The 18,950-nt window shown below is 53.5% G+C and overlaps 1 protein-coding gene across 1 annotated transcript in view; it reads left to right on the forward strand.

Annotated features, from left to right (window-relative positions):
- The window catches only part of LOC147094578 (integrin alpha-M-like), a 151,337-nt gene that overhangs the window by 4,646 nt on the left and 127,741 nt on the right, over positions 1 to 18,950 (forward strand). The window contains exons 4-7 of the mRNA XM_085974408.1: positions 742 to 945; positions 4,718 to 4,848; positions 12,763 to 12,920; positions 17,896 to 18,047. Coding sequence (XP_085830534.1) covers positions 742 to 945; positions 4,718 to 4,848; positions 12,763 to 12,920; positions 17,896 to 18,047 — 645 coding nt within the window. The remainder of the gene's footprint in view (positions 1 to 741; positions 946 to 4,717; positions 4,849 to 12,762; positions 12,921 to 17,895; positions 18,048 to 18,950) is intronic.

Raw genomic sequence — 18,950 nt, forward strand, 5'->3', positions numbered from 1 at the left:
TATGTAACAACATGTCACAACCTGAGGACTGTTTAAAATTAAGACTGTTTAAAATTAATATTGAACGTACCAAATGAAGTACAAAGACTGTTTAAAATTAATATTGTTTAAAAGTAATATTGTATGTACCCAACAAATGTCAAATCGATTGACACCTACAGAATGTTGGAAAACTGTACCTTTTTGCTATGTAAGCTTTGGCAATATGGTTCTCTGTAAACTTTCATGCCAATAAAGCATTTTAATTGGAAATAATTGGAAATTGGGAGAGAGGGGGAGGGAGGGAGGAGAGAGAGAGGGAGGGAGGAGAGAGAGAGGGGGAGAGAGGGAGGGAGGGAGAGAGAGGAGGGAGAGAGAGAGGGAGTGTGAGAGGGAGGGAGGGAGGGAGTGAGAGAGAGAGGGAGTGTGAGAGGGAGGAGAGAGAGAGAAGGGGAGAGAGAGGGAGGGAGATCAGGAGGGAGAGAGGGAGTGAGGGAGAGAGGGAGTGAGAGAGGGACGGAGGGAGAGGGAGTGAAAGAGGGGGAGGGAGAGAGAGGGGGAGGGAGTGAGAGAGAGAGGGAGTGAGAGAGGGAGAGAGAGAGGGAATGAAAGAGGGAGGGAAGGAGAGGGTGTGAGTGCGGGAGTGAGTGAGTGAGAGGGTGAAGGAGGGAGGGGGGGAGGGAGCAAGAGAAGGTGGGGGTGAGGGAGGGGGAAATTCCTGTTGAATCCACCTCTTTTCTCTCTCTCTCCCTCTCTCTCCAGGGTGAGTTCTCCTGCCCCCAGTCACTCCGCGGGGACGAGGGGAACGGGCTGGGCCGGTTCGGGAGCGCCATCGCGGCCCTGCGGGACCTGAACGGGGACGGGCTGGGAGACGTGGCCATCGGAGCCCCCCTGGAGGACGAGCATCGCGGGAGTGTCTACATCTACCACGGGGAGAGGAGCGGAGTCAGTCCCAGATACAGCCAGGTCAGAGGTCAGCCCGGGGCACCGGGTCAGAGGTCAGCCCGGGACCCCAGGTCAGAGCTCAGCCCGGGACACCAGGTCAGAGGTCAGCCCAGGGCACCGGTTCAGAGGTCAGCCCAGGGCACGGGTCAGAGGTCACAGGTCAGCCCGGGGCAACAGGTCAGATAGAATATAAAAATAGGGAGGTATTGCTTCAGTTGTACAAGGTATTGGTGAGACCGCACCTGGAATACTGCGTACAGTTCTGGTGTCCATACTTAAGAAAAGACATACTTGCTCTCGAGTCAGTACAAAGAAGGTTCACTCGGTTAATCCCGGGGATGAGGGGATGGACATATGAGGAGAGGTTGAGTAGATTGGGACTCTACTCATTGGAGTTCAGAAGAATGAGAGGCGATCTTATTGAAACATATAAGATTGTGAAGGGTTTGGATCGGGTGGATGCGGAGAGGATGTTCCCGATGATGGGTGAAACTAGAACTAGGGGGCATAGTCTTAGAATAAGGGGCTGCTCTTTCAAAACTGAGATGAGGAGGAACTACTTCACTCAGAGGGTGGTAGGTCCATGGAATATGCTGCCCCAAAAAGCTGTAGAAGCTACATCATTACATAAATTTAAAACAGAAATAGACAGTTTCCTAGAAGTAAAGGGAATTAAGGGTTACGGGGAGCGGGCAGGAATTTGGACATAAGTCTAGGTTCGGATCGGTCATGGCCCTGTGGGTAGCAGAGCGGGCCAGGGGCCGTGTAGCCTGATCCTGCTCCTATTTCGTGTGTCTAATTCTGTTAGATTCAGGAGATGGTTCTGTGATAGTAGTTTGGCGGTTAGGATCAGATCAGCCATGATCTTATTGAATGGCGGAGCATGCTCGAGGGGCCGATTGGCCTACTCCTGCTCCTATTTCTTATGTGCTTATGTTCTTAGCCCGGGGCACCGGGTCAGAGGGCAGCCCGGGGCACCGGGCCAGAGGTCAGCCCGGGACACCGGGTCAGAGGTCAGCCCGGGGCAGCGGGTCAGAGGTCAGCCGGGGACCCCGGGTCAGATGTCAGCCCGGGACACCGGGTCAGCCCGGGACACCGGGTCAGAGGTCAGCCCGGGGCACCGGGTCAGTGGTCAGCCCAGGACACCGGGTCAGAGGTCAGCCTGGGGCAACAGGTCAGAGGTCAGCCTGGGGCAACGGGTCAGAGGTCAGCCTGGGACACCGGGTCAGAGGTCAGCCCGGGGCACCGGGTCAGGGGTCAACGGAGGGGCTCTGTCCCTCTCCCAGGCTCTATCTCACTCCCTCTCTCCCTCTCTCCCAGACTCTACCTCACTCCCTCTCTCTCTCTCCCAGACTCTACCTCACTCCCTCTCTCCCAGTCTCTACCTCACTCCCTCTCTCTCTCTCTCCCAGACTCTACCTCACTCCCTCTCTCCCAGACTCTACCTCACTCCCTCTCTCTATCTCTCCCAGACTCTACCTCACTTCCTCTCTCTCTCTCTCAGACTCTACCTCACTCCCTCTCTCTCTCTCCCAGACTCTACCCCATTCCCTCTCTCTATCTCTCCCAGACTCTACCTCACTCCCTCTCCCAGACTCTATCTCACTCCCTCTCTCCCTCTCTCCCAGACTCTACCTCACTCCCTCTCTCTATCTCTCCCAGACTCTACCTCACTCCCTCTCCCAGACTCTACCTCATTCCCTCTCTCCCAGACTCTACCTCACTCCCTCTCTCTATCTCTCCCAGACTCTACCTCACTCCCTCTCTCCCTCTCTCCCAGACTTTACCTCATTCCCTCTCTCCCTCTCTCCCAGACTCTACCTCACTCCCTCTCTCCCTCTCTCCCAGACTCTATCTCACTCCCTCTCTCCCAGACTCTATCTCACTCCCTCCCTCCCAGACTCTATCTCACTCCCTCTCTCCCTCTCTCCCAGACTCGATCTCACTCCCTCTCTCCCTCTCTCTCAGACTCTACCTCACTCCTTCTCTCCCTCTCTCCCAGACTCTACCTCACTCCCTCTCTCTCTCTCCCAGACTCTATCTCACTCCCTCTCTCCCTCTCTCACAGACTCTACCTCACTCCCTCTCTCCCTCTCTCCCAGATTCTATCTCACTCCCTCTCTCTCTCCCAGACTCTACCTCACTCCCTCTCTCCCTCTCTCCCAGATTCTATCTCACTCCCTCTCTCTCTCTCCCAGACTCTATCTCACTCCCTCTCTCCCTCTCTCCCAGACTCTATCTCACTCCCTCTCTCTCTCTCTCCCAGAATCTACCTCACTCCCTCTCTCCCAGACTCTATCTCACTCCCTCTCTCCCTCTCTCCCAGACTCTATTTCAATTCAATTCAATTCAATTCAAATCGCTTTATTGGCATGACAAGGTACATCTTATGTTGCCAAAGCATCGAAAAAACATTTATGGTTGAACACATAAGCGCAGATCTATCCATACAGTGTATAAACAGATATATCCCTGAGTGTATAAATATACATTCATATAATTTGTATATACTCTTCTTATATTTAGTGGTTGTCCCTCTGTTTATGGCAAGCTGTAACATAGTGTGCCGCTAAGGTTACACAATTTCTCTCTTCCCCTAGTAGGTATGGGAGTTTTTGGTCATCATTCAAATTTCTGAATTCAGGGCATATTTTTGTGAATTTTGGGTAGAAATTCTCCCTGATGCCCTGATATTTTCCACAAGCTGTGAGGAAGTGCATCTCTGTCTCCACCACTCCCTGACTGCAGTGAGAGCATATCCTGTCCTCTCTTGTCAGCCAGGTCTGTCTGTGTCTGCCTTTTTCGATCGCCAGGCTATGTTCACTAAGTCTGTACATAGTCAAGGTTTTTCTCAATTTGCTATCTTTTACCATGGTCAGGTATTCAGCCATGTTGTATTGTCTGTTTAGGGCCAAGTAGCATTTGTGTTTGTTTTGGGTTTTTGTTGTTTCTGCCCAATATGACAGGTATTTTTCCTTTTGCTTAGTGACAATTGTGTTGGGTCGAATTCTCTGTGCTACGATGTCACTGTCCTGGGGCTGGTTATTGTTAGTAGTGTTAGTAATTACTTCACTGAGTCCCAGGACTAGTTGACTGAGGGTATTCTTCTTTATGATCCTCTCTTGGCATTTCAGGGCTTCGTAATAATAGCAGTGGGGGTTGCTCATTTTTAGGTGTATCCAAAATTTGGTGGCTCTTTTTTGGATAGTAATTATTAATGGATATTGGCCTAGTTCTGCCCTGCCTGCATTGTTTACGGTTTTCCTTCGAGTCCGGAGGATACTTTTACAGAATTCAGCATGTAGGATCTCAATTGGGTGTTTGTCCCATTTTGCAAATTCTTGTTGTGTTAGCGGTCCCCACACCTCACTGCCATAGAGTGCAATTAGAGTGCTTTCTCACTCCCTCTCTCCCTCTCTCCCAGTCTCTTCCTCACTCCCTCTCTCCCTCTCTCCCAGACTCTATCTCACTCCCTCTCTCCCTCTCTCCCAGACTCTATCTCACTCCCTCTCTCTCTCTCTCCCAGACTCTACCTCACTCCCTCTCTCCCAGTCTCTACCTCACTCCCTCTCTCCCAGACTCTATCTCACTCCCTCTCTCCCTCTCTCCCAGACTCTCTCTCCCTCCCTCTCTCTCCCTCCTTCCCTCTCCCTCTCTCACCCACCCTCTTTCTCCATCCTTTCCTCGCCCACACTCTCTCTTCCTCCCTCTCCCACCCGCTCTCTCCCTCCCTCTCCCTTTCTCACTCTCCACTCTGCTCACACTCTGAATCTCGTGTGTCCTGCCCTGACAGAGACTCGCTGGATCGCGGATAACCCCGGGACTGAAGTATTTTGGGATGTCAATCGATGGGAAAATGGATCTGACCCGAGACGGACTAACGGATCTGGTGGTGGGAGCGCTCGGAGGGGCAGTGATACTGAGGTAAGATACCAGCATCCTGGGCCCCGTGACAGCACTGCGTCAAACTAGCAAACAGAGCATCAGAGGCAGCACTGAGGGAGCGCTGCACTGTCGGAGGGGCAGTACTGAGGGAGCACCGCACTGGCGGAGGGGCAGTACTGAGGGAGCGCCGCACTGTCGGAGAGGCAGGACTGAGGGACCTCCGCACTGTCGGAGGGGCAGTACTGAGGGAGCGCCGCACTGTCGGAGAGGCAGGACTGAGGGAGCGCCGCACTGTCGGAGGGGCAGTACTGAGGGAGCACCACACTGTCGGAGGGCCGGTACTGAGGGAGCGCCGCACTGTCGGAGGGGCAGTACTGAGGGAGCGCTGCACTGTCGGAGGGGCAGTACTGAGGGAGCACCGCACTGTCGGAGGGTCAGTACTGAGGGAGCACCGCACTGTCGAAGGGGTGGTACTGAGGGAGCGCCGCACTGTCGAAGGGGCAGTACTGAGGGAGCGCCGCACTGTCGGAGGGGCGGTACTGAGGGAGCGCCGCACTGTCGGAGGGGCAGTACTGAGGGAGTGCTGCACTGTCGGAGGGACAGTACTGAGGGAGCGCCGCAGTGTCGGAGCGGCAGTACTGAGGGAGCGCCGCACTGTCGGAGGAGCAGTACAGAGGGAGCGCCGCACTGTTGGAGGGGCAGTACTGAGGGAGCGCCGCACTGTCGGAGGGGCAGTATTGAGGGAGCGCTGCACTGTTGGAGGGACAGTGCTGATGGAGTGCTGCACTGTCGGAGTGGCAGTACTGAGGAAGCGCCGCACTGTCGGCGGGGCAGTACTGAGGGAGCGCCGCACTGTCGGAGGGGCAGTACTGAGGGAGTGCCGCACTGTTGGAGGGGCAGTACTGAGGGAGCGCCGCACTGTCGGAGAAGCAGTACTGAGGGAGCGCCGCACTGTCGGAGGGGCAGTACTGAGGGAGCGCCGCACTGTCGGAGGGGCAGTACTGAGGGAAAGCCGCACTGTCGGAGGGGCAGTACTGAGGAAGCGCCGCACTGTTGGCGGGGCAGGACTGAGGGAGCGCCGCACTGTCGGAGGGACAGTACTGAGGGAGCGCCGCACTGTCGGAGGGGCAGTACTGAGGGAGCGCTGCACTGTCGGAGGGGCAGTACTGAGGGAGCGCCGCACTGTCGGAGGGGCAGTACTGAGGGAGAGCCGGACTGTCGGAGGGGCAGTCCTGAGGGAGCGCCGTACTGTCGGAGGGGCAGTACTGAGGGAGTGCCGCAATGTGGGAGGGGCAGTACTGAGGGCGTGCCACACTGTCGGACGGTCAGTACTGAAGGAGCGCCGCACTGTCGGAGGGGCAGCACTGAGGGAGCGCGGCACTGTCAGAGCGGCAGTACTGAGGGAGCGCTACACTGTCAGAGAGGCAGTACTGGTGGAGTGCTGCACTGTCGGAGGGTCAGTACTGAGGGAGCGCCGCACTGTCGGAGGGGCAGTACTGAGGGAGCACCGCAATGCCGGAGGAGCAGTACTGAGGGAGCGCCGCACTGTCGGAGGGGCAGTACTGAGGGAGCGCCTCACTGTCGGAGGGGCAGTGCTGATGGAGCGCCGCACTGCCAGAGGGGCAGTACTGAGGGAGCGCTGCACTGTCGGAGGGGCAGTACTGAGGGAGGACTGCACTGTCGAAGGGGCAGTACTGGTGGAGTGCTGCACTGTCGGAGGGTCAGTACTGAGGGAGCGCTACACTGTCAGAAGGGCAGTACTGGTGGAGTGCTGCACTGTCGGAGGGTCAGTACTGAGGGAGCACCGCACTGTTGGAGGGGCAGTACTGAGGGAGCACCGCAATGTCGGAGGGGCAGTACTGAGGGAGCACCGCAATGTCGGAGGAGCAGTACTGAGGGAGCACCGCAATGTCGGAGGAGCAGTACTGAGGGAGCACCGCAATGTCGGAGGGGCAGTACTGAGGGAGCGCCGCACTCTCAGAGGGGCAGTACTGAGGGAGCGCCGCACTGTCGGAGGGGCAGTGCTGATGGAGCGCCGCACTGTCAGAGGGGCAGTACTGAGGGAGCGCCGCACTGTCAGAGGGTCGGTACTGAGGGAGAGCCGGACTGTCGGAGGGGCAGTCCTGAGGGAGCGCCGTACTGTCGGAGGGGCAGTACTGAGGGAGTGCCGCAATGTGGGAGGGGCAGTACTGAGGGCGTGCCACACTGTCGGACGGTCAGTACTGAAGGAGCGCCGCACTGTCGGAGGGGCAGCACTGAGGGAGCGCGGCACTGTCAGAGCGGCAGTACTGAGGGAGCGCTACACTGTCAGAGAGGCAGTACTGGTGGAGTGCTGCACTGTCGGAGGGTCAGTACTGAGGGAGCGCCGCACTGTCGGAGGGGCAGTACTGAGGGAGCACCGCAATGCCGGAGGAGCAGTACTGAGGGAGCGCCGCACTGTCGGAGGGGCAGTACTGAGGGAGCGCCTCACTGTCGGAGGGGCAGTGCTGATGGAGCGCCGCACTGCCAGAGGGGCAGTACTGAGGGAGCGCTGCACTGTCGGAGGGGCAGTACTGAGGGAGGACTGCACTGTCGAAGGGGCAGTACTGGTGGAGTGCTGCACTGTCGGAGGGTCAGTACTGAGGGAGCGCTACACTGTCAGAAGGGCAGTACTGGTGGAGTGCTGCACTGTCGGAGGGTCAGTACTGAGGGAGCACCGCACTGTTGGAGGGGCAGTACTGAGGGAGCACCGCAATGTCGGAGGGGCAGTACTGAGGGAGCACCGCAATGTCGGAGGAGCAGTACTGAGGGAGCACCGCAATGTCGGAGGAGCAGTACTGAGGGAGCACCGCAATGTCGGAGGGGCAGTACTGAGGGAGCGCCGCACTCTCAGAGGGGCAGTACTGAGGGAGCGCCGCACTGTCGGAGGGGCAGTGCTGATGGAGCGCCGCACTGTCAGAGGGGCAGTACTGAGGGAGCGCCGCACTGTCAGAGGGTTGGTACTGAGGGAGCACTGCACTGTCGGAGGGGCAGTACTGAGGGAGCGCTGCACTGTTGGAGGGGCAGTACTGAGGGAGGACTGCACTGTCGAAGGGGCAGTACTGGTGGAGTGCTGCACTGTCGGAGGGTCAGTACTGAGGGAGTGCCGCACTGTCGGAGGGGCAGTGCTGATGGAGCGCCGCACTGTCGGAGGGGCAGTACTGAGGGAGCGCCGCACTGTCGGAGGAGCAGTACTGGGGGAGCGCCGCACTGTCGGAGGGGCAGTACTGAGGGAGCACCGCACTGTTGGAGGGTCAGTACTGAGGGAGCGCCGCACTGTCGGAGGAGCAGTACTGGGGGAGCACCGCAATGTCGGAGGAGCAGTACTGAGGGAGCGCCGCACTCTCAGAGGGGCAGTACTGAGGGAGTGCTGCACTGTCGGAGGGGCAGTACTGAGGGAGCGCTGCACTGTCGGAGGGACAGTACTGAGGGAGCGCCGCTCTGTCGGAGGGGCAGTACTGAGGGAGCGCCAAACTGTCGGAGGGGCAGTACTGAGGGAGCGCCGCAGTGTCAGAGGGGCAGTACTGAGGGAGCGCAGCACTGTCGGAGGGGCAGTACTGAGGGAGCGCTGCACTGTCGGAGGGACAGTACTGAGGGAGCGCTGCACTGTCAGAGGGGCAGTACTGAGGGAGTGCTGCACTGTCAGAGGGGCAGTACTGAGGGAGCGCAGCACTGTCGGAGGGGCAGTACTGAGGGAGCGCTGCACTGTCGGAGGGACAGCACTGAGGTACTGCCGCACTGTCGGAGGGGCAGTGCTGAGGGAGCGCTGCACTGTCAGAGGGGCAGTACTGAGGGAGCGCCACACTGTCAGAGGGGCAGTACTGAGGGAGCACCGCACTGTCGGAGGTGCCGTCTCTCAGATCAGATGTTAAACTGAGGCCCCGTCTGCCCTCTCAGGTGGACGTTAAAGCCCCCACGGCCACGACAGTGTAGAGGGAGCTTTACTCTGTATCTCACCCCGTGCTGTACCTGCCCTGGGAGTGTTTGATGGGACAGTGTAGAGGGAGCTTTACTCTGTATCTCACCCCGTGCTGTACCTGCCCTGGGAGTGTTTGATGGGACAGTGTAGAGGGAGCTTTACTCTGTATCTAACGCGTGCTGTACCTGCCCTGGGAGTGTTTGATGGGACAGTGTAGAGGGAGCTTTACTCTGTAACTAACCCTGTGCTGTACCTGCCCTGGGAGTATTTGATGGGACAGTGTAGAGGGAGCTTTACTCTGTATCTAACCCGTGCTGTACCTGCCCTGGGAGTGTTTGATGGGACAGTGCAGAGGGAGCTTTACTCTGTATCTAACCCGTGCTGTACCTGCCCTGGGAGTGTTTGATGGGACAGTGTAGAGGGAGCTTTACTCTGTATCTCACCCCGTGCTGTACCTGCCCTGGGAGTGTTTGATGGGGACAGTGTAGAGGGAGCTTTACTCTGTATCTAACCCGTGCTGTACCTGCCCTGTGATGGGGACACTGTAGAGGGAGCTTTACTCTGTATCTAACCCGTGCTGTACCTGCCCTGGGAGTGTTTGATGGGACAGTGTATAGAGAGCTTTACTCTGTATCTCACCCCGTGCTGTACCTGCCCTGGGAGTGTTTGATGGGACAGTGTAGAGGGAGCTTTACTCTGTATCTAACCCGTGCTGTACCTGCCCTGGGAGTGTGTGATGGGACAGTGTAGAGGAAGCTTTACTCTGTATCTCACCCCGTGCTGTACCTGCCCTGGGAGTGTTTGATGGGACAGTGTAGAGGGAGCTTTACTCTGTATCTCACCCCGTGCTGTACCTGCCCTGGGAGTGTTTGATGGGACAGTGTAGAGGGAGCTTTACTCTGTATCTCACCCCGTGCTGTACCTGCCCTGGGAGTGTTTGATGGGGACAGTGTAGAGGGAGCTTTACTCTGTATCTAACCCGTGCTGTACCTGCCCTGTGATGGGGACACTGTAGAGGGAGCTTTACTCTGTATCTAACCCGTGCTGTACCTGCCCTGGGAGTGTTTGATGGGACAGTGTAGAGGGAGCTTTACTCTGTATCTCACCCCGTGCTGTACCTGCCCTGGGAGTGTTTGATGGGGACAGTGTAGAGGGAGCTTTACTCTGTATCTAACCCGTGCTGTACCTGCCCTGGGAGTGTTTGATGGGACAGTGTAGAGGGAGCTTTACTCTGTATCTAACCCGTGCTGTACCTGCCCTGGGAGTGTTTGATGGGACAGTGTAGAGGGAGCTTTACTCTGTATCTAACCCATGCTGTACCTACCCTGGGAGTGTTTGATGGGACAGTGTAGAGGGAGCTTTACTCTGTATCGAACCCGTGCTGTACCTGCCCTGGGAGTGTTTGATGGGACAGTGTAGAGGGAGCTTTACTCTGTATCTAACCCGTGCTGTACCTGTCCTGGGAGTGTTTGATGGGACAGTGTAGAGGGAGCTTTACTCTGTATCTAACCCGTGCTGTACCTGCACTGGGACTGTTTGATGCGACAGTGTAGAGGGAGCTTTACTCTGTATCTAACCCATGCTGTACCTGCCCTGGGAGTTTTTGATGGGACAGTGTAGAGGGAGCTTTAATCTGTATCTAACCCGTGCTGTACCTGCCCTGGGAGTGTTTGATGGGACAGTGTAGAGGGAGCTTTACTCTGTATCTAACCCGTGCTGTACCTGCCCTGGGAGTGTTGGATGGGACAGTGTAGAGGGAGCTTTACTCTGTATCTAACCCGTGCTGTACCTGCCCTGGGAGTGTTTGATGGGGATAGTGTAGAGGGAGCTTTACTCTGTATCTAACCCGTGCTGTACCTGCCCTGGGAGTGTTTGATGGGACAGTGTAGAGGGAGCTTTACTCTGTATCTAACCCCGTGCTGTGCCTGCCCTGGGAGTGTTTGATGGACAGTGTAGAGGGGAGCTTTACTCTGTATCTAACCCGTGCTGTACCTGCCCTGGGAGTGTTTGATGGGACAGTGTAGAGGGAGCTTTACTCTGTATCTAACCCGTGCTGTACCTGCCCTGGGAGTGTTTGATGGGGACAGTGTAGAGGGAGCTTTACTCTGTATCTAACCCGTGCTGTACCTGCCCTGGGAGTGTTTGATGGGACAGTGTAGAGGGAGCTTTACTCTGTATCTAACCCGTGCTGTACCTGCCCTGGGCGTGTTTGATGGGACAGTGTTGAAGGAGCTTTACTCTGTATCTAACCCGTGCTGTACCTGCCCTGGGAGTGTTTGATGGGACAGTGTAGAGGGAGCTTTACTCTGTATCTAACCCGTGCTGTACCTGCCCTGGGAGTGTTTGATGGGACAGTGTAGAGGGAGCTTTACTCTGTATCTAACCCGTGCTGTACCTGTCCCTGGGAGTGTTTGATGGGACAGTGTAGAGGGAGCTTTACTCTGTATCTAACCCGTGCTGTACCTGCCCTGGGAGTGTTTGATGGGACAGTGTAGAGGGAGCTTTACTCTGTATCTAACCCGTGCTGTACCTGCCCTGGGAGTGTTTGACGGGGCAGTGTAGAGGGAGCTTTACTCTGTATCTAACCCGTGCTGTACCTGCCCTGGGAGTGTTTGATGGGACAGTGTAGAGGGAGCTTTACTCTGTATCTAACCCGTGCTGTACCTGCCCTGGGAATGTTTGATGGGACAGTGTAGAGGGAGCTTTACTCTGTATCTAACCCGTGCTGTACCTGCCCTGGGAATGTTTGATGGGACAGTGTAGAGGGAGCTTTACTCTGTATCTAACCCGTGCTGTACCTGCCCTGGGAATGTTTGATGGGACAGTGTAGAGGGAGCTTTACTCTGTATCTAACCCATGCTGTACCTGCCCTGGGAGTGTTTGATGGGACAGTGTAGAGGGAGCTTTACTCTGTATCTAACCCATGCTGTACCTGCCCTGGGAGTGTTTGATGGGACAGTGTAGAGAGAGCTTTACTCTGTATCTAACCCGTGCTGTACCTGCCCTGGGAGTGTTTAATGGGACAGTGTCAAGGGAGCTTTACTCTGTATCTAACCCATGCTGTACCTGCCCTGGGAGTGTTTGATGGGACAGTGCAGAGGGAGCTTTACTCTGTATCTAACCCGTGCTGTACCTGCCCAGGGAGTGTTTGATGGGACAGTGTAGAGGGAGCTTTACTCTGTATCTAACCCATGCTGTACCTGCCCTGGGAGTGTTTGATGGGACAGTGTCGAGGGGGCTTTACTCTGTATCTAACCACGTGCTGTACCTGCCCTGGGAGTGTTTGAGGGGACAGTGTAGAGGGAGCTTTACTCTGTATCTAACCCGTGCTGTACCTGCCCTGGGAGTGTTTGATGGGACAGTGTAGAGGGAGCTTTACTCTGTATCTAACCACGTGCTGTACCTGTCCTGGGAGTGTTTGATGGGACAGTGTAGAGGGAGCTTTACTCTGTATCTAACCACGTGCTGTACCTGTCCTGGGAGTGTTTGATGGGACAGTGTAGAGGGAGCTTTACTCTGTATCTAACCCGTGCTGTACCTGCCCTGGGAGTGTTTGATGGGACAGTGTAGAGGGAGCTTTACTCTGTCTCTAACCCGTGCTGTACCTGCCCTGGGAGTGTTTGATGGGACAGTGTGGAGGGAGCTTTACTCTGTATCTAACCTGTGCTGTACCTGCCCTGGGAGTGTTTGATGGGACAGTGTAGAGGGAGCTTTACTCTGTATCTAACCACGTGCTGTACCTGTCCTGGGAGTGTTTGATGGGGCAGTGTAGAGGGAGCTTTACTCTGTATCTAACCCGTGCTGTACCTGCCCTGGGAGTGTTTGATGGGACAGTGTAGAGGGAGCGTTACTCTGTCTCTAACCTGGGCTCTACCTTCCCTGAGAGCCATTTTTACCTGCCTTGCCCTTGTGACCTCATGAAATCCGGCGCCCATCGTCCCTGGTGGTTCCTGGACACCTTTCAGCGCGCCGACGCTTCCTCCGCCTTGTCTAACGATCTCGCCTTGCTCCTAAAGCTCAACGCCGGTGCTGCTTGTGCGGCCAAACGTGACCTTCAATCCCGCTGAGATCCCGCTGGCGAGTTTCGTCTGCGCCATGAGTGAGAATGGCAGGAACGCGAGCGTGGAGGCCCGAGTCTGCTTCCACATGGGAAGCGCAACGCCCGATGCCCTGGGTGAGTCCCGAAAACCCCCTGCGCCGTTTCGGACCCAAACTCACCGGTAGGATTGCTGGGAGTCCAGAGCTCTCCCATTAATCCCACTCCCACCTGCACTTTCCCCATAGCCCTGCAGATTTTCCCTCTTCAAGTATTTATCCAATTCTCCTTTTGAAAGTTACTATTGAATCTGCTTCCACCGCCCTTTCAGGCAGCGCATTCCAGATCACAACAACTCGCTGCGTAAAAACATTCTCCTCATCTCCCCCTCTGGTACTTTTGCCAATCACCTTAAATCTGTGTCCTCTGGTTACCGACCCTCCTGCCACTGGAAACAGTTTCTCCTTATTTATTCTATCAGAACCCTTCATAATTTTGAACACCTCTATTAAATCTCCCCTTAACCTTCTCTGCTCTAAGGAGAACAACCCCAGCTTCTCCAGTCTCTCCACATCACTGAAGTCCCTCATCCCTGGTACCATTCTGGTCAATCTCCCCTTAACCTTCTCTGCTCTAAGGAGAACAATCCCAGCTTCTCCAGTCTCTCCACATCACTGAAGTCCCTCATCCCTGGAACCATTCTGGTCAATCTCCCCTTAACCTTCTCTGCTCTAAGGAGAACAATCCCAGCTTCTCCAGTCTCTCCACATCACTGAAGTCCCTCATCCCTGGTACCATTCTGGTCAATCTCCCCTTAACCTTCTCTGCTCCAAGGAGAACAATCCCAGCTTCTCCAGTCTCTCCACATCACTGAAGTCCCTCATCCCTGGTACCATTCTGGTCAATCTCCCCTTAACCTTCTCTGCTCCAAGGAGAACAACCCCAGCTTCTCCAGTCTCTCCACATCACTGAAGTCCCTCATCCCCTGGAACCATTCTGGTGAAACTCCCCTTAACCTTCTCTGCTCTAAGAAGAACAACCCCAGCTTCTCCAGTCTCTCCACATCACTGAAGTCCCTCATCCCTGGTACCATTCTGGTCAATCTCCCCTTAACCTTCTCTGCTCTAAGAAGAACAACCCCAGCTTCTCCAGTCTCTCCACATCACTGAATTCCCTCATCTCTGGTATCATTCTGGTCAATCTCTCCCCTTAACCTTCTCTGATCTAAGGAGAACAACCCCAGCTTCTCCTGAAGGGTTAATTACTAGCCCTAGCCCTTTTGGGCTACCCCAGATCAGGCGTATTCCCCAGACGTTCACCTTCAACTAAAGTTAGAGATAGCCGAATTCTATAAGACGCTTAATTGTGTCGAAAGGTTCAGGCTATCTCTCCCTAAAGGAAAGGAACACTAAAGATGTTACCATCCTCCAGATAGCACTTTTAATAAGTTTAACTAGACTGTAAACTTCCGGATATTATGAGGGTCCGGAATACTCCCCCAGAATCTGCAACTCCTCACCAAAGAAAGAGATTGAGTTCGCGAGTTGATAGACTACTTGAGACAATTCTAAAAATATATAGATTTATTTAAGAGCTGACATACAGTTAACAGCTGGTGAGTCAATCGCAACTTTGACAGTTCAAAATACAAATAGCTTACATTTCTTATTCTCAGAGATCCTTGTTCTCAAATCTTAACTTCGTACATTTTGACATTTCTTATTCTTCTTAATCCAGAATATCCACCAAAATCAAATAAGAGTACCTTTTCGATCCCTGAGACTCAAAGAATTAAAAACTTACAGAGCGTGCCTCTGACGTTGAGAATCGCTTGCCCTTTCCAGCGACTTCTGACTTTGCATCTGCAAAGCTCTATTTTTATACCTTTTTTTAGTGGTTTATCCTTTGAAGTTTTCTGCTGATGTAAGCTAATTATCTCTAGTCATTCTTTGTTGAATTATTTTCTATTCTTACTGTCAATTTAGCTGTTGACTCTCAGAATCCCACCTGCTGTATAGATGTTTCAAAACTTATCATCAAAAACAATATGACAGTAGTATTTATTTGATGTCATTCTTATCGAAGGTTTTCCATTCAATTCTAAAATCACTTCTGCTGTTTGAAAGCAGACGTCGTGTCTCCTAACTGTTCCATTTTCAAATCAAACACAATGTAATTGCTTGGTGTATCTATTGAAGTCATATCTGCAAAGTCTTCTGTTTGTGTACCTTTTACAATATATAAATCAAAACCACTTCAACCGGGGTGTTCCATGCATTTCTTAGCTATTTCAATTGGTTGCATATATAATCGTGTTTCCTGTTTCTCATTTGATGTTACTTTTACGAAGTTCCACCACAGTTCCACCACAGACCCAATGCACGTACGAACCGGGGTCAAGCAAAGCTGTGTCATCGCACCAACGCTTTTCTCGATCTTCCTTGCTGCAATGCTCCATCTCGCCCTCAGTAAGCTCCCCACTGGAGTGGAGCTAATTTACAGAACAAACAGGAAAATGTTCAACCTCCGTCGCCTCCAGTCCGGATCCAAGGTCATCCCATCCTCTGTCGTCGAATTACAGTACGCAGACGATGCTTGCGTCTGTGCTCACTCGGAGGTCAAACTCCAAACCATCGTCAACACCTTCATCGAAGCGTACGAGAGCATGGGCCTTACACGAAACATCCGTAAGACAAAGGTCCTCTACCAACCTGCCCCTGCCACACAGTGCTTCCCCCCGATTATCAAAATCCACGACAAGGCCTTGGACAATGTGGACCACTTTCCATACCTCGGGAGCCTACTGTCAACAAGGGCAGACATTGATGACAAAGCCCAACACCGCCTTCAGTGTGCCAGTGCAGCCTTTGGTCGCCTGAGGAAGAGAGTGTTTGAAGACCAGGACCTCAAACCCGGCACTAAGCTCATGGTCTACAGAGCAGCAGTGATACCCGCCCTGCTGTATGCCTCAGAGACACGGATCATGTACAGCAGGCACCTCAAAGCACTGGAGAGGTACCACCAACGCTGCCTCCGCAAGATCCTGCAAATCCATTGGCAGGATAGGCGCACCAACGTCAGTGTTCTCGCTCAGGCCAACATCCCCAGCATCGAAGCTCTGACCACGCTCAATCAGCTCCGATGGACGGGTCACATTGTCCGCATGCCCGATATGAGACTCCCCAAACAAGCGCTCTACTCAGAGCTCCGGCATGGCAAGAGAGCCCCAGGTGGGCAGAGGAAATGTTTCAAGGACACCCTCAAAGCCTCCTTGAAAAAGTGTAACATCCCCACCGACACCTGGGAATCCCTGGCCCAAGACCGCACAAAGTGGAGGAGAAGCATCTGGGAAGGTGCCGAACACCTCAAGTCTCTTCGCCAGGAGCAAGCGGAAGCCAAGCGCAGGCAGCGCAAGGAGCGCACGTCAACCCAAGCACCCCACCCACCCACCCCTTCAACCACCGTCTGCCCCACCTGTAACAGAGACTATAGGTCCCGCATTGGACTCATCAGTCACCTGCAAACTCATTTTTAATGTGGAAGCAAGTCATCCTCAGTTCCGAGGGACTGCCTAAGAAGAAGACTTTTACGAAGGCACATGGTTTTTTAATATTCTGTGTTCCTGTTCGAAGTGTCAGTTTTTAACACTTTACTTGGGCATAGCTATTGTGTTGGTTCCAATGTTCAGACATAGAGGAACCTCCAGCCTGCTGTTTCAATAGGGCCATTGTCTTAGTATTAACAATCAATTCCCATTTCAAAAGCTTGTGTGGTGCTTACAACTTTTGTGCTAACACTTTATTTTATCTCAGAAGTCTGTATTGACACAGCCTGTGTCGCCGAGGCTTTCCAGACTTGTAAACCCAGTATGTCATGTATTAATAATATCAGAAATCTGTTCATAGGATGGTGTATCTTTCTGAATTATGGCTTTTCCTTTACACTCCAGTCTCTCCACATCACTGAAGTCCCTCATCCCTGGTGCCATTCTGGTCAATCTCCCCTTAACCTTCTCTGCTCTAAGGAGAACAATCCCAGCTTCTCCAGTCTCTCCACATCACTGAAGTACCTCATCCCTGGTACCATTCTGGTCAATCTCTCCCTTAACCTTCTCTGCTCTAAGGAGAACAACCCCAGCTTCTCCAGTCTCTCCACATCACTGAAGTCCCTCATCCCTGGTACCATTCTGGTCAATCTCTCCCTTAACCTTCTCTGCTCCAAGGAGAACAACCCCAGCTTCTCCAGTCTCTCCACATCACTGAAGCCCCTCATCCCCTGGTACCATTCTGGTCAATCTCCCCTTAACCTTCTCTGCTCTAAGGAGAACAACCCCAGCTTCTCCAGTCTCTCCACATCACTGAAGTCCCTCATCTCTGGTACCATTCTGGTCAATCTAACCTTAACCTTCTCTGCTCTAAGGAGAACAACCCCAGCTTCTCCAGTCTCTCCACATCACTGAAGTCCCTCATCCCCTGGTACCATTCTGGTCAATCTCTCCCTTAACCTTCTCTGCTCTAAGGAGAACAATCCCAGCTTCTCCAGTCTCTCCACATCACTGAAGACCCTCATCCCCGGTACCATTCTGGTCAATCTCCCCTTAACATTCTCTGCTCTAAGGAGAACAACCCCAGCTTCTCCAGTCTCTCCACGTCACTGAAGTCCCTCATCTCTGGTACCATTCTGGTCAATCTCTCCCTTAACCTTCTCTGCTCTAAGGAGAACAACCCCAGCTTCTCCAGTCTCTCCACATCACTGAAGTCCCTCATCCCTGGTACCATTCTGGTCAATCTCCCCTTAACCTTCTCTGCTCTAAGGAGAACAACCCCAGCTTCTCCAGTCTCTCCACGTCACTGAAGTCCCTCATCCCTGGTACCATTCTGGTCAATCTCCCCTTAACATTCTCTGCTCTAAGGAGAACAACCCCAGCTTCTCCAGTCTCTCCACGTCACTGAAGTCCCTCATCTCTGGTACCATTCTGGTCAAACTCTCCCTTAACCTTCTCTGCTCTAAGGAGAACAACCTCAGCTTCTCCAGTCTCTCCACATCACTGAAGTCCCTCATCCCCTGGTCCCATTCTGCAACTGACTTCTCTCCTCTCTCCTGATTTTGCCAGACTCCCTGAGCGCATACCTCAACTACACACTCGACCTGGACCCGGGACGGCAGAAAAGCAGGGTCGAGTTCCGGGCCAAGGAGAGGACCTCAACACACCTGGTGAACCTCATACTGGGAGAAAACTGCTTCCTTCATCTAATAAACATCTTGGTGAGTTTTATGCCGGTAAAACTGTGGCCCGCAGACGGTGAAGCTAGCAGGGAACGGGGTAATACATTCTGGTAGGAAGAATAAGGAGGCTGCCTACAGCTTGGAAAATAAGAGTCTGAATGGGGTGGAGGAACAGAAGGATCTGAAAAACAGTGACAGGATCGGACAAAGTCAACATGGATTTACAAAAAGTAAATCGTGCTTGACTAATCTACTGGAATTTTTTGAGTACAGGAGCAAGGATGTCTTGCTGCAGTTGTACTTGGTGAGACCACACCTGGAGTACTGTGTGCAGTTTGGGTCTCTTTACCCAAGAAAGGATACACTTGCCATAGAGGGAGTGCAGCGAAGGTTCGCCAGACTGGTTCCTGGGATGGCAGGACTGCCGTATGAGGAGAGATTGGGTCGACTAGGCCTGTATTCACTAGAGTTTAGAAGAATGAGAGGGGATCTCATTGAAACGTATAAAATTCTGACCGGGCTCGGCAGACTGGATGCAGGGAGGATGTTTCCCCTGGCTGGGGGGGTCTAGAACGAGGGGTCACAGTCTCAGGATACGGGGTAGGACATTTAGGACTGAGATGAGGAGACATTTCTTCACTCAGAGGGTGGTGAACCTGTGGAATTCTCTACCACAGAAGGCTGTGGAGGCCAAGTCACTGAATATATTTAAGAAGGAGATAGATAGATTTCTAGACACAAAAGGCATCAAGGGGTATGGGGAGAGAGCGTGAATATGGTATTGAGATAGAGGATCAGTCATGATTGCGTTGAATGGAGGAGCAGGCTCGAAGGGCCGAATGGCCTACTCCTGCTCCTATTTTTCTATGTTTCTATGAAAATCAGAGAAGTTATGTTCAACTTGTATCGGATTTGTGTAGGTTGTATAGAACCTTGGTTAGA

The sequence above is a fragment of the Somniosus microcephalus genome, unplaced genomic scaffold, assembly GCF_052327205.1.
Source record: "Somniosus microcephalus isolate GS21.2 unplaced genomic scaffold, FLI_Smic_1.0 unresolved_chr1, whole genome shotgun sequence".
NCBI lineage: Eukaryota > Metazoa > Chordata > Chondrichthyes > Squaliformes > Somniosidae > Somniosus > Somniosus microcephalus.